Raw genomic sequence first — 13,526 nt, 5'->3', positions numbered from 1 at the left:
ATACAAAGAGGAAGGTGGCTTTTTTTTCTTTCTTTTTTTCTTTTTTTTTTTTGCAGCAATGTTATGCACAAAATTTATTTTCACAAGCTGCTCAAATGGCAAATTGTGATGGGTGTGGTGTGGGTGCAACATTATTTTCACATACGTGTAGAATTATGAATACCAATTTTTTAAAATCGTACTCCAATTTTAACTTACTATCTTAATAGTTGTAAAAAAAAAAAAAAAAAAGTACAATATTTTGTATCTTGAAATGGATAATTGGCAAATTATTGTGGATAATAAAATGGATGAAGCTTTTGGGGTTTGAAGGAAATAAAGAAGGTGAGGAATCTGGATCTCAAAGGTTCAGATGAACATTGAATTTCTCATTTTCTTTTTTTGAGGTAAATCCCAAAGTTCAACATTTAGATTCTGTTTTTAATTTTTTGAGTAATGTTCCTACATATTTCCATTTCCATTCCCATTCATTATACAAGGGGGATCATTTTGCATAATAAAAGAGTTTTTTTATTATTATTTTAAAAAAATGACTTGTGACACAAAAAGTGCTATAATTTTTTTCACAACTATTAAGATGACGTGTGAAAATTATGTTGCATTACTCATAGCTTAACACCTCAATAAATTAGGAAAAATACAAAAACCACCCATATATAAGGTTTGGGCAAATATTAAGCATTACCAAAATTTTTCAAAAACATTCGATTTATTGTCTAAGCACAAACAACACTAAGCAACGTTTGTAATTTGTGTTCAGGTGAGTTAAGTGTTGCTCCTTACATCATGACCTCCAACATCTTCAACCAGCAAGAAACATCAAATATGTTTAAAGTTGGTCTCAATAGAGAGTTAGAATTGACTCTCATAAAAGAAGTTGGACTCCTTTTCATATGTTCAGCAGGTAAACAAATCTCTACATTGAGACAATTATATGCACAAATGTGGGTGGTAAATGGTGGATGTATGGTGTTAAGAGCCGTTTGTGCTTAAAGAGCAATTAAGATATTTTTGAAAGTATATGTTGTGCCTGACATTAACCTAAACCTCATAAGTAGTTTCTCTATTTTACCCAATAAATTATGAAAAAGATTAAGTCCCTAATGCTGCTTTACAAACATATCATTCTCCTTTAATTCCAAGACAAAAAGAGTGTCTAAAACAAGAGGGTTTTCCTTTGGACTATGGCCACCAAGGCAATCGTAGACAAAGGTGCACATCAATTAGCTAAAAAATCAACCTGGCAAAATGATGCAACGTTTGGACATGAGTCAAGCCAGAATAAATTGTTCCAAACAAAAACTGACATCAATGAACACATTCCTGTTTCAAGTGTATCAAGAGCATTGTGGAGTGAATCAGTAACTTGTGTAGAAGACACCCGGAACTGAAGAATAAATTTCCTCTGCTGGCAAACAAACCAAAATAGCAAACTAAAACTGATGATTACAGTAATGATAATTATACTCACTCCTTAATCCCAAATAAATTGAGTATGCTTTATGGATCCTTTTCCAACAAATAATAATGACAACTATATAAGAGAAAAACAACAATAATAAGAGTAGATATTAGATAAAGCTTTTTACTTGATAAAATTACACTATTTTCCCACCTTATTTCAAGCTCTTACAAATATGAAGCTTTTTAAACTTGACAAAATTATACTATTTTCCCACCTTATTTAAAGCTCTCTTGCGAATATAAAAGCATCGTTGAAGCATACCTAGATTTACAAGATATAAAATAGCCCAAAAAGAGGATATAAGAGGTAAGGGCAAAATAGGGGGATATAAAACAGTGAAACAGAAACCCCAAACACAAAATCCTAGGGTATCAAAACCTGTTAGGAGCTAACCTTGAAAAAACAGCCTAAAAGTAATGTGGGCTTGACACTAGGATTACAATTTCTAAAGATGACTTTCAACTACTCAATGAATGATTGACTATTGACGCAAAGCAAAACATATGTAATAGGCACTAGTTGGCCAGGAAGATGGAAAATTGGCCTGTAGTTTTTTCTGTGTATAATTGGAAGCAGCAAAACTTCTCAGAGAACTCCTTGTAAAAGACTTCACATGAGCAAATGGACTAACATTCTGTATTGCAGTGTCTAGCAACCATTTGCAACCTCATTTCCTGCAATTCTATTCTCTGATACAACTGGTTTAACATCCTTTGGGGCATCTCCCGATTTTTCAATTGAAATGTTCTCTGAAAGTTGCAGGTCCTCGTCAGTCTGTGCATTAGGGATAGGTTTCTCGATTAAATCTAAGGTAACTTCCAATTGAATCTGTGTTTTCAGCTCCCCATTTGCATCTTCTCTTTCCTGATCAGCGGGCTTTCCTTCCCATTCCTGCACTCATAAGATCAGAAGTAGGCAAAAATGTAAGCTCATATGATAAACAACATTGAATCTTGTCTTTAACGAGTCATTATTATCACAAAAAGAAAACATTATGAATGAGTCACAAGAATAAAATATTGGAACACAGACTACAAAACATTAACAAATACGTGGGGAGAGTCTTGCCTTTATCAGGAACTTCTTTTGCTTAGTCTTCATCTCTTGAATTTTCTTCTGGCGGTCCTCATAAAACCCAAAATCATCCAAAATGCTTGATTTGCTGGGATGCTCCTTGAATATTGCAATCATTTTAAGCCCTTGTTCAAGCTTGACCTACACAAACCCATTAGTTTTCTGTTTAGACATGCAAACCAAAGAAGATTAAAAGGCAAAGACAAGAATTAGAAGTAAAATTACCTCTTGTGTGTCCCTACTGTTAGTGACAGGTTTGTTGTCATTGTTCTCAAGGGCAATGTGCTTCAACAAACTGTTGGGAATATCCTTTACAATATGCCACTTAACAGGGAAGCAGCCTTTCCATTTGTCTTGTTGCCAGTACTCCACATTCTTGTCAAAATCAACTGGCCCCACCATCTCCGCAAGGCCAACAAATTGCCCACTAGTGTTGACCTAAATAAGAACTCAGAAACATTGTTGAAAACCAATTTACACCATGAAATAATGAAAAGCCATTATGTATAGATAATTAGATGCTTACCGAGAAGAGAAGGAATACAGGGCAACCAGCCTCCTGGTATGCTGCCTGAAGCTTCTTGTTGCCATTTGGGGTGCTGGCCCAAACATTATACTTAATGCTCTTATGGACATCATCCTCACTATATGACTTAATAATGAAGAACTTAGCATCGGTACAGTCTCCAGGGAAATCTTCTCTGTTGAACTGTTCTTGGTCTGGCATCTCGCTCATCTTATCCTTTTCCTCACCATTAGTTTCAATTGAAGACAAGTTCTGGCCCTCTGCTAAGACAGTGGGCACAGATTCATTTTGGTTCTTGAAACCTTTGCCGCCTCTAGGCCCCTTCTTCAACTCATTCAAACAGTCCACATCATTAGCATAGCCAACATACCCATTGACTCGTCCCCTCTGTTTATACTTAGGGTCAACTGCTAGATATCCACGCCGGTATGTTTGCGGATCATAACTATTGTATCCAAAGCCCGTCCCATATCTACCTATGTTTCCATAATGACCATAAAACTTGTATGGATAATTATTATTCATAAACCCATAAGCTGCACCGATGCCGGACATGAGCATTGGATCATGGAAACCCTGCAGCAACAAATAAGAAATTCCTTATAGGACCTCCAGTAAAACTTTAAAATCAGGTCATGACATAGGCTCTGAAAACCAAACTAAATTGATCACAAGTAGGATAGGCAGACAGTTTGGTCAGGGTCAACTTAGTTAAACTAATTCCTACTTGGTTCCCAAACAAAACTTTTTTGGTTGGTAAGTTTATAGACAGAACTCACCCTGTATCAGGGTTTACAGTTGTATAGCCAGAATAGTCTATTAAGGATCCACAGTCAACCACAAAGTTTTGGGACTAAGGCTTTGTTGTAAGTAAGTTACACCCAAATCCCATGAGTCTTGAACCCACGAACTTACCCTCCGTCCCAATTGTGGGAAAAGGACATGCCATTTAATCTAGAGCTTATTAGCCCCAACAGAACTTTCATGGGTTGAACCAGACAAATTATTCTAGCACTTCTTTTTAATTGATGATTTAGGTCTTGAACTCATGAACTCACCCTCCACCTTACTCTTTCTAGGGGAGGAGGAGTTCCATCAAAGCTATAGACCATTGGTCAAATTATTCTAGTCATATAATATTACAATATCAGATAGGTTCATGCAATCATTCAAAATCTACACAGAAAACTTAGTGAATGCTGCAGATTACATTTCTAACCATTCTATTTGCAGATGCTGTCTGAATTTCATGAGATCAAAACCAGCATCACTGTGCAGAAATTAAGTCCAAAGTCCAAACTGAAGATGGCAATGTGGAATCTTTCTTACCATGAAGTGAGAATTCGATTGGAAATTCTGGTTCTTTGAAGACAAAAGGTTGTTGACATTTGACATTGACTTTTTGGAACCAGTCACAGGCCTGGGCTTCTCATCTGAAAATACAGGGCCATCAAACCTTGGGACAGGATACCTCACCGCATCAAAAGCAGATCTTGGATCCTGATAACCATAGGCATATATACTCCCTGGCAGGAAAGAATTTTCAAATGTTGGTTTTGAGAAAGCTGAGCCATTTTTACCTTTTAGACCCCCACAACTTGAAACATTAGAAGTTTCCACAGTTAAAGGCTTCTGGTCAGCAGCCATAGAGGTGGTAACATCCTCTTGGTAAGGAGCAACAGGACTAGGGGTGTGTGGCCTGCTGGTTGTAGTCAGCGACTGGAAATAGTGAGGATACCGGTAGTGCTGAGGCCCATATAGCTGATCACCATTTCCCATAGTTGAAAAAGGGGGCCCCGCTACTGAATATGGATCATAGGTTGCATAGCCATAACCATAGGGATGCATAAAAGACCAATTTTCCCCGTATACTCCCTAAAAATAGACACCATAGACAAGGCAACTATTAGAATATAAGAAACTTTCTCGGTGAAGGCTACAATTAAAACACATGAAAGAGTACTAGGAATTCTAAGATGAAAAGTATAACCAACTGCAGCGCCCACTTTTGAGCATATTTATGCACAAATTAAACACAAACTTACAGAAGCCATTTTCATGCCATCTGGATTTACACACGTTGAGTAAGTATTAGAATACCCCTCAGTGCCAGTCCCGTCATACCCTACAAAATATATACAAGAACATTAATACAATACAACATACCCTTCAATACACAAACTTCATCCAAAATATAGACAATATACTACACCAATGATTTATGCTGTTAACATTTTGATATAGTTTGGACCTCTGTCCATTGAAGCAAGCAATTACATCAAATATAACACAATGCATTCTCATATGGTGAATGTCATATGTTAACTTACCTCCAGAATAATGGGCAGTAGGTGAATAAACATTAGGGAAATTGCGCGTGGTTGGATCCATAAGATCTGGTGACAATGGGGTTGCAGACCGCTGATATGGCCGGAACTCCTTGGTAAAAGGCTGCATCTAAAATACATCAACCTTAATGCCAAAAATATATACCCCTAAAAATTTACACACCAAGCTATTCTCAAAAACAGGTTTTCACTATAAAAATTCCCTCGGGAGCATTACAACTGTTACATTCTATGATTCTAATCAACACAGAATGATTACAGAGAGACAACCTTCTAATTGATAATTGGTGAAGTCTAAAGTGTAATTTACCTTCTTAGCAGGCTCAGGAACTTCAGATGCCTTTGTCTGGGAATCTAATGACAAATCCTGCTGCAAGTCTGCAGCTTCTAAAGAAAAAAAAAAACAAATAAAGGAAATACAAGAAGTCAATAACTCTGTACCTTCATGACCTTATTCTCTTAACTTATCCAAGAAACACAGAGAATTTGAGAACTCAATAACACATGTTATTGTCATCATGCATTTAACACTTCATCTTTCTATAACTCAAACACAACTAACAACACAAAACCTTAACCCTTCAATCCAGGATAAAGCACCAAACTTTTTGTAATAAAACCAAGCCCAAAACACAAAATTGATTAACCAAAACAAGATTTTTTTTTTTTTTTAAATGTCCATCCAAACAGTTTTGAGTAATTAGCTCAATCAAAAATTTCAGAGATCACCAAAACCATCTACAATATTATCTCAAAAACCACAACCAAATAACATAACACAATATTTCACATCTCTGAAACTATAACAAGACTACAAAAACTAGCCTACAAAACAATAAAATCTAATAAAGCAAAAGCTGTAAGAGTCATAAACAACACTGAAAAACCCAAAACACAATAAATTCCAGAAACACATCATACAGAAAGGAAACATACAAGAAGCTAAAAAAACCCAGTTTGGATCCATAGGCAGGCATAGAAGAAGAGATCAGAAACTAAGGTACAATAGCAAAGAAAACCCAGAAACCAAAGTATACCCAGATGAGCATATTGAGTAAAGATACGACCTTCAAGAGGAGCAACGGTGGCCATGACCAAAGAGAGAGAGTTTTGAAGCTTTTAGAGAACAACAGGGCTCGTAGCCGCCTAAAGGGTTTTGGGTTTTTGGAATGACACACTTACTTTGAGTCACAGGGTTTTTATTGGTGTGTACTGCCAAAATAAATGAAAGTTTTATTTTACTATGCTACGCAATCATTTATGGATTTTTTTTCCTTTTGCCAAAATCTATAAAAGTTTTATTTTTTTCCTTATATTATTTATATATTATATATATCTAATAATTTTGGCAGAAAAAAAAAATCCGTAAATGATTGCGTAGCATAATAAAATAAAACTTTCATTTATTTTGTGTATATATATATAATATAATATAATATATTAGTCTTTAACTATACTACTACCACACCCACAGGTTAATGAGCCTACCACCCAAGTATTTTGTGATATTTACTTCTCAAAAACCTTTAAAAAAAATAAAGTATTTTGTGATGGTGCCAAAATTATTCTAGTTCTTGGAAATTGGGAACTTTATTTCTAGATTTTTTTTTTTTTAATATCTTAATTGATAAGCTACAAACCTATGTGAAGGTCTTGCGACTTTGATTAAGAAAAAGTAACAATGCTTCATAAAACAATTATTTTACAATATGTGAGTTTCACACGGTTATGAATGAATGGCTTTAAAAAATGACTATATAATGTAATTTTCCATAAGATAGAAGGGCTAATGACCATACTCTTTTATCTCACTATTATTGAAAAAGACAATGTCATTTGAGTTGGAATTTAAAACTCATTGATGTCCATTTTTAAAACTATACAGCAGGACTTAAAATACTTAAAAGATAATAAGTAAACAAATAAGGGCTTGTTTGATAATGGTATTCTAATAATGTTGTTTAAGTATTGTAGAAATACATGTGAATGAAAAAATATTTTAAAAATAAATCTTATATTATTTAAATAACAAAAATTGTTATTTAAATAACACAATCAAACAAGCTCTAAAGATCACATATTCTCATATATGCTAAAGACAATAGTTGAATTTTTATTTTGTTTCCTCATACCAAAGAATGTATTTTTTAAAATATTTTATTTTGCTTGCTTAGGCGGTCGATTACGAAATAACATCTTTTTCTTTTTGTCAAATTATGAGTTTACTTGCAAATTTATTTTTTGTTTCCCCCCCCCCCCCCCCCCCTTAATTGATTAGTTACAAACCTATCTAACACATCTCGCACTTAGGACTAAGGGGAAATATCGAGACTCCATGAAGTCATCCTCTCAATCTCATAACAGATAAGACCTACACATCTGTGAATGAGTGATTTTATGGAACAAATTCATAAGGTAATTTTCTTTATGATTAGAGTGCCTTATTCTTTATCTCATTATATTTTAAGAAGACAACATCATTTGAGTTGGAATTTGAAACTCATTGCCATCTATTTTTTAAATTATATGGCATAACTTAAGATACAAAAAAAAAAAAAAAGTTAAACAAATAAATATCGCCATATATGTGTGATAATTATAGAGTATGTATATATACTCTATATACTTGAGAAAATAGTTGAATTTTGATTTATTTTACTTGGCCAAAAATAGGGTTCTAATTTCTTTTTTCTTAATTTATTAGTTACAAACTTATCTTATAGGTGAATAGGTTCTTGCGTCTAGGACTCGGAAGCCTCGAGGCTCCATAAAGGTATCATCTCATGGTATATGGGATCTACACCCACATGTGAAGGGGTGGCTTTATGAAACAACTTCATAAGGTTATTTTGCTAGGGTTAGAGGACCATATTCTTTATCTCATTATTATTGAAAAAGTTAGCATCATTTGAGTTGGAATTTAACATCTACTTTTAAAATTATATGGCAAGAAATAATTACAATATATTAATAATCTTGCAACTTAGTGATGAAACTATTCAAGGGCCGAGGGGTCCATCCCCCCCCCCCCCAAAAAAAACCTTTGAAAATATATATATATATATATATATATATATATATATATATGTATGTATGTATATTAATGAAATTTATATACTTAGCCCCCCTTTCCCAAAAAATTTAAAGAAAATTTTTTTGACAAATCATAAATCCGGTCTAAGCAAAAACAATAACAACAACAAATCGATTACAAATCCTAGCAAAAAAAAAATCACAAAAACCCAATAACCTTTACCCAATTTTTCCCTCTCACTTGAAAGCTCCATGCCCCTCTCAAATGACTCCACCCTCATAGCTATAGAGACAACTCCTATGCCACATATTGATCGCTCTATCTACACATTAGTTGAACCTTAAAATATTAAAACGTGTCAATTAACTTACAAAACTCTTAATTATAAAATCCTATTATTGATTTTAAAAAAATACAAATACAAATAATAATTAATAAATTAATGTTGATAATGCAACGTTGTCAACCTCTAGTAATGATATTTGAATTTTTTAAAATTTTTGAACAAAGAACTTTGGCCCCTCCTAAGTTGGAATCCTTGTTCCGCCCCTATCACAACTCAAGTCATTTCTCCCTTAGATCCCAAGCATTTTGTGCATGAAATGTGCCAATTTAGTACCCTATATACTATATATGATTTATAGAGTATATATACTAGTACATACTTGAGAAAATAGTTGAATCTTTATTTGTTTTACTCAGCCAAAAAAAAAGAAGGTTTTATGTTATTTTATTTTTACTTGCTTGCTTAGCCGATCGTTTATAAAAGGCAAATTATGAAATCACTTGCAAGTCTATTTCTAGATTTTTTTTTTTTCCTTAATTGATAAGCGACAAATCTGTTTAATAGGTCATGCCTAGGATAGTAGGATTAAGAGGAAGTATTGAGACTCCATGAAACCATCCTCTCATAGCTTAAGGGTATCACAAATATGTGAGGGGATGACTTTATGGAATGGCTTCATAAAGTAATTTTCCCTAGAACCAGATGAATTTACTCTTCTTCTCGTTATCATTGAAAAAGACTACGTCATTTGAGTTGGAATTTGTAATTCATTGATATCTATTTTTGAAATTATATGGCAAGATTTATATACTTAAGAAAATAGTTGAATTAATCTACTACAAGTTTATGTGTTATTGTAAACGAGCTCTACCTAAGAAAATGATCACGAAAGATTTTTTGAATTTATGATCATGAAGGATAATATACTCTTAAGTAACATTGCTTGGACCTAGAGATGCAGATGATCTTTCTGCATATTACTACTACTTCTTAAAGGACATATGCCACTACAATATCCAACTATTTATCTCATTTATTTAGTAAAATAAAAAATTTGATTGGTATTAAAAATTGATAAATGAAGCATTATCTAGCAATGAGATAAATAATTCGACAAATGGGTTAACAACTATGTGTGGGGTAATCAAGTAGAAGCATGAAGTGGGTAAATTGAACAAAACCAATAGTGACATTCAAAATCATTCGACTAGTTTTTGTTTTACACAAAAAAAAATTGAGAAGGTCAAGGCAATTATTGACCCCCCTCATCGTAGATAATGAAACTGCAAGAGTCAATAAAAAGTAATGTTATATAAGTATTTAAAGGGTATGAAATGAGGGGTTTGGGATTCTCAAAAACAAAAACAAAAAAAAAGTTCGGATTTTAGTTTTTAGTTTAATGATTTTAATAAAGTACGAGAGAACAAGGGTTTTTTAATTATAAAATTAATGGGGATTTGAGTTTTGTTAATACGTAGATTTGGAATGATTAAATGTAAAATATTATATCAATTCCATATCATTTCAAATCTTTTTATTAGAGCAAACCCCCCCCCCCCCCCCCCCAAAAAAAAACTCAATCATCCTGGGTTGAGAAGTTCATATCAAATTATTATACTAATTTTTTTTCAAATTTCTTGATGTTAAATTTTCAAATCCAAATGTAACCTTACATGATCCATATTGCTTATCTTATTGTCGTGAAAATCTCCTGATATTGAATATGGAACAAGTTTGTGTTCTAAATCTTGATGTTCACATAAATAGAAGATATTTTAAATGATTCTCAATCAATGCCTTATCCTTTAGCAGCATTTAATTCACAAGTGTAGTCAAGTTTTTGGGAAGCAAGAAAGAGTGGAAAACAAGATACAAAAAAATATATACCTTAAAGTTTTTATTTATTTATTTATTATGAATTGATAATTACAATAATGGTGGAAAGGGATTCGAACCTTAATTCTTCTCATAAAGAAACAAGCAACACCACTAAGTTACAAGACTCTGGTTAGACCTCAAGCTTTAATATAACACAAAATTGACAGAAACCTTTGTCCTTTGGTGGAAGGTATGTGGAAAAAAAATAGAGTAGATGATTAAATTGGAAGAAACAGCTTCACCACCTGTGTGGGGCAAAAGGATCCTGGTGGGAATGTGGGCCTTTTGGGCCTTGTTAGAGAAGGCCGACCTGACCCTGGGGTTAGAGATTGTTGGTGCTATGGGTCGGCCTATACGCCGAGGATCCTAGGATCCAGCCGAGGATGGTTTTCCCCTCGGACTGACATCAAAGAACCTGAGACTTCATGGTAAAGATTAGGGAATGATACGGTCAAGACCAACGGTTAAAGGGAGAGAACCCTTGAATGTCCTAGAAGCGCCGATGTTGGAAGAATATCAAAGGTAAAGGCTGCTACCTCCACATTAAAGACCCTGCACCTACCACCCTGGCCGCATTAATGAGGAAGTGACACTTAAACAGTGGAAGGGAAACTTCTAGTTACTGTTCAAAGGCACTAAGAAAAGAAATATCTAGGCTAAGGGAGGAATTGGGGGGCAACACGTGGATAAAGTATTAAAAAGATGAGTATTTAAGGAGGGACCGGGAACAGAAACAAGACGGAACTTTTTGTAACCTAAAAAGAAGAAGGAAAAAGAGAGAGATATAATATAAGAACAGCTTTCGGCTTACGTCCGAGGAGGTCTATTTACATTACTCCTTTTTGTCTCTAAGTACTTGGAATCTTTAGTTTGTCATTTCATCCCCATACACTTCTAACCTGGGTTTCAAGCCCACACTCTACAAATTCTTATTGTTTAAGGCTCATTGGGTCTGAGCCCATAACTATTCTTGGGTCCAGGTGCAATTGTGCACTTACACCACCCTAAATAAGTTGATGTCAGAATGCATAGCAGTTAAGGAGCTCTAAGAGCAAGAACCATTACTAAGAAACTATGGAGCTTTTAGCACCAAATAAATAAAAAATAAAGAAAGAAACTATGAAGCTTTGCTAATGCAAAAAAATGCAATAATAGATTCTATCTAGTATTTTGATGTAGAATGGTGCAAATGACCTTTCATTGCGTAGATAATAGGTATCAAGGGAGTCAATCTCGTACCAGAGGTTATACCGGTTTGGTCAGCGGAACGATATATTTCGATACCAGTTAATACCGGTGTACCGTTTCGGATTTACCACTATTTTATATATTTAATATACACACACACACACACAAAAAAAAAATTTAATTAATTCTCTGCTTACCCTAAAACATTACTTCAATTTAGAATAAATTATTCATAGTTTTAAACTTTAGCATCAACTAAAAAAACACAATATAAAAAAAGAAAGTTACTTGTTGCATACAAAGAAAAAAAAATATAAATAATTATATTAACACAACTACACAAGTACCACATCATCAAGTGTCAAAACTTGATGGTGCACAGTAAATGCACATGTCCCATCTGATGCCATCTGAGGCCTTGAAGAAAAATAAAAAGTATGCTCAACGTTGAGGTGCATGTCCCAACACGTTCAACCTTTGGACTGAAAAATAAAAAGTTGTCTCATTTTAAAATAAAATGAGATTCTGTCTTTCAAGGATGTAGAGAAAATAGGAAGTTTGCTCGCTGAAATGAAAACAAGAAGAGAAAGGATTGTCCACCTGAAAGGAGGAAGAAGAAGTGAGGGATGATCTAGCAAGCTGAAATTTGGACTACCATGGTCATCCATCAATCTGAAGATAAAGATATGTAAGTACCAAAAATACTCAGGAAAAAAAAAAAAAAAAACTCATTCATCTTGTATCGGCCCGGAACAAGTTTACCGGCGAAACACACCAAAATTCGCCGAAACTGCCGAAATGAGCTGAAATACTCCGGTATTTTAGGCGGTACGAAACAGTAGTATTTTTGTACCATTTGACCTGCCGGAACAGTAAGTTCCGGCCGTACCGGCCGGTACGGTACGTAATTGTCTTTCCTGATAGGTATAGGACAGTGCTAGGTGGACTTCAAACTTCAAATAACTCAACTAAAAAAGTAAATTCTCATCAAATTGACCTGGATGGTGGCTGAATCTTCCACCCACTTCTATGGCTTCCAAATTTTTATGATTATTTCTTGGTCATGTAATTCAATTTAACAAATTAAATATATAAGCTCAAACTTTAAAAAAAAAAATTATACATAAGTCAAATAAATTAAATAAGCTCATACAAACTTTTGCAACACTATCTTTTAAAAAACAATTGCTATATTGCTATTTTGGTTTTATCGCTTTTTTTTTTAACCCTTCATTGTTTAGCCATAAGTTTATAGAATAATAATTTTATTGAGAAACTTTAACTAAGTGTTACATAGATTGAATAAAAGTCGGTGCTTTAAAAATCTGCAAATAATATTTTTTTTATTTATAAAATCTGTAAATAATAAATTAATTATGATAATTTCCTCACATAATCATAGATAATTCAGTGCTAATTGTAATTCATTAGAATTTGAATTCTATATTAGAAGTTATTATAAAATACTAGACTCATCACACTCATTTTGCAGGTACAATAATGCTATTTTTTTGGTTTTTGATTTTTGGTTTGAGAGGTGCTACGTCCACAACATTTTTACAACATTTTTACAACAAATCATAGGTGGGTAGTTGTTATTGGTTCAAATTTGAACCTAACACTAAGATTACTTTTTTGCCCCAACAATAACAACCAGTAACATCCTGCCACTTAGGATTTGTTGTAAAAATGTTGTAAAAATGTTGTGGACATATCATTTCTCTTTT

At 33.7% G+C, this 13,526-nt stretch overlaps 1 protein-coding gene across 5 annotated transcripts; it reads right to left on the bottom strand.

Moving 5' to 3' along the window:
* Positions 1-1,571: 1,571 nt before the first annotated feature.
* LOC142607708 (YTH domain-containing protein ECT4-like) lies at positions 1,572-6,621 on the bottom strand. Of its 5 annotated transcripts, XM_075779304.1 has the most exons (10): positions 6,481-6,621; positions 5,724-5,800; positions 5,396-5,522; positions 5,111-5,190; positions 4,646-4,940; positions 4,395-4,498; positions 3,066-3,641; positions 2,765-2,977; positions 2,534-2,680; positions 1,572-2,356 (listed from the first exon to the last, which is right to left on the bottom strand). In XM_075779304.1, exons 1-10 carry the CDS (start codon positions 6,503-6,505, stop codon positions 2,114-2,116), a joined length of 1,887 nt encoding a protein of 628 aa, XP_075635419.1. In that variant the 5' UTR covers positions 6,506-6,621; the 3' UTR covers positions 1,572-2,113. The 5 variants fall into 5 exon arrangements, with proteins under 5 accessions (XP_075635419.1, XP_075635415.1, XP_075635416.1 ...); XM_075779300.1 differs by having other exon boundaries at positions 4,395-4,940; XM_075779301.1 differs by having other exon boundaries at positions 4,395-4,940; positions 5,396-5,516.
* Positions 6,622-13,526: the final 6,905 nt, after the last annotated feature.

Source organism: Castanea sativa, chromosome 8, assembly GCF_040712315.1.
Source record: "Castanea sativa cultivar Marrone di Chiusa Pesio chromosome 8, ASM4071231v1".
In the NCBI taxonomy this organism is placed as follows: Eukaryota; Viridiplantae; Streptophyta; class Magnoliopsida; order Fagales; family Fagaceae; genus Castanea; species Castanea sativa.
This window is presented reverse-complemented; position numbering and strand designations above follow the sequence as displayed.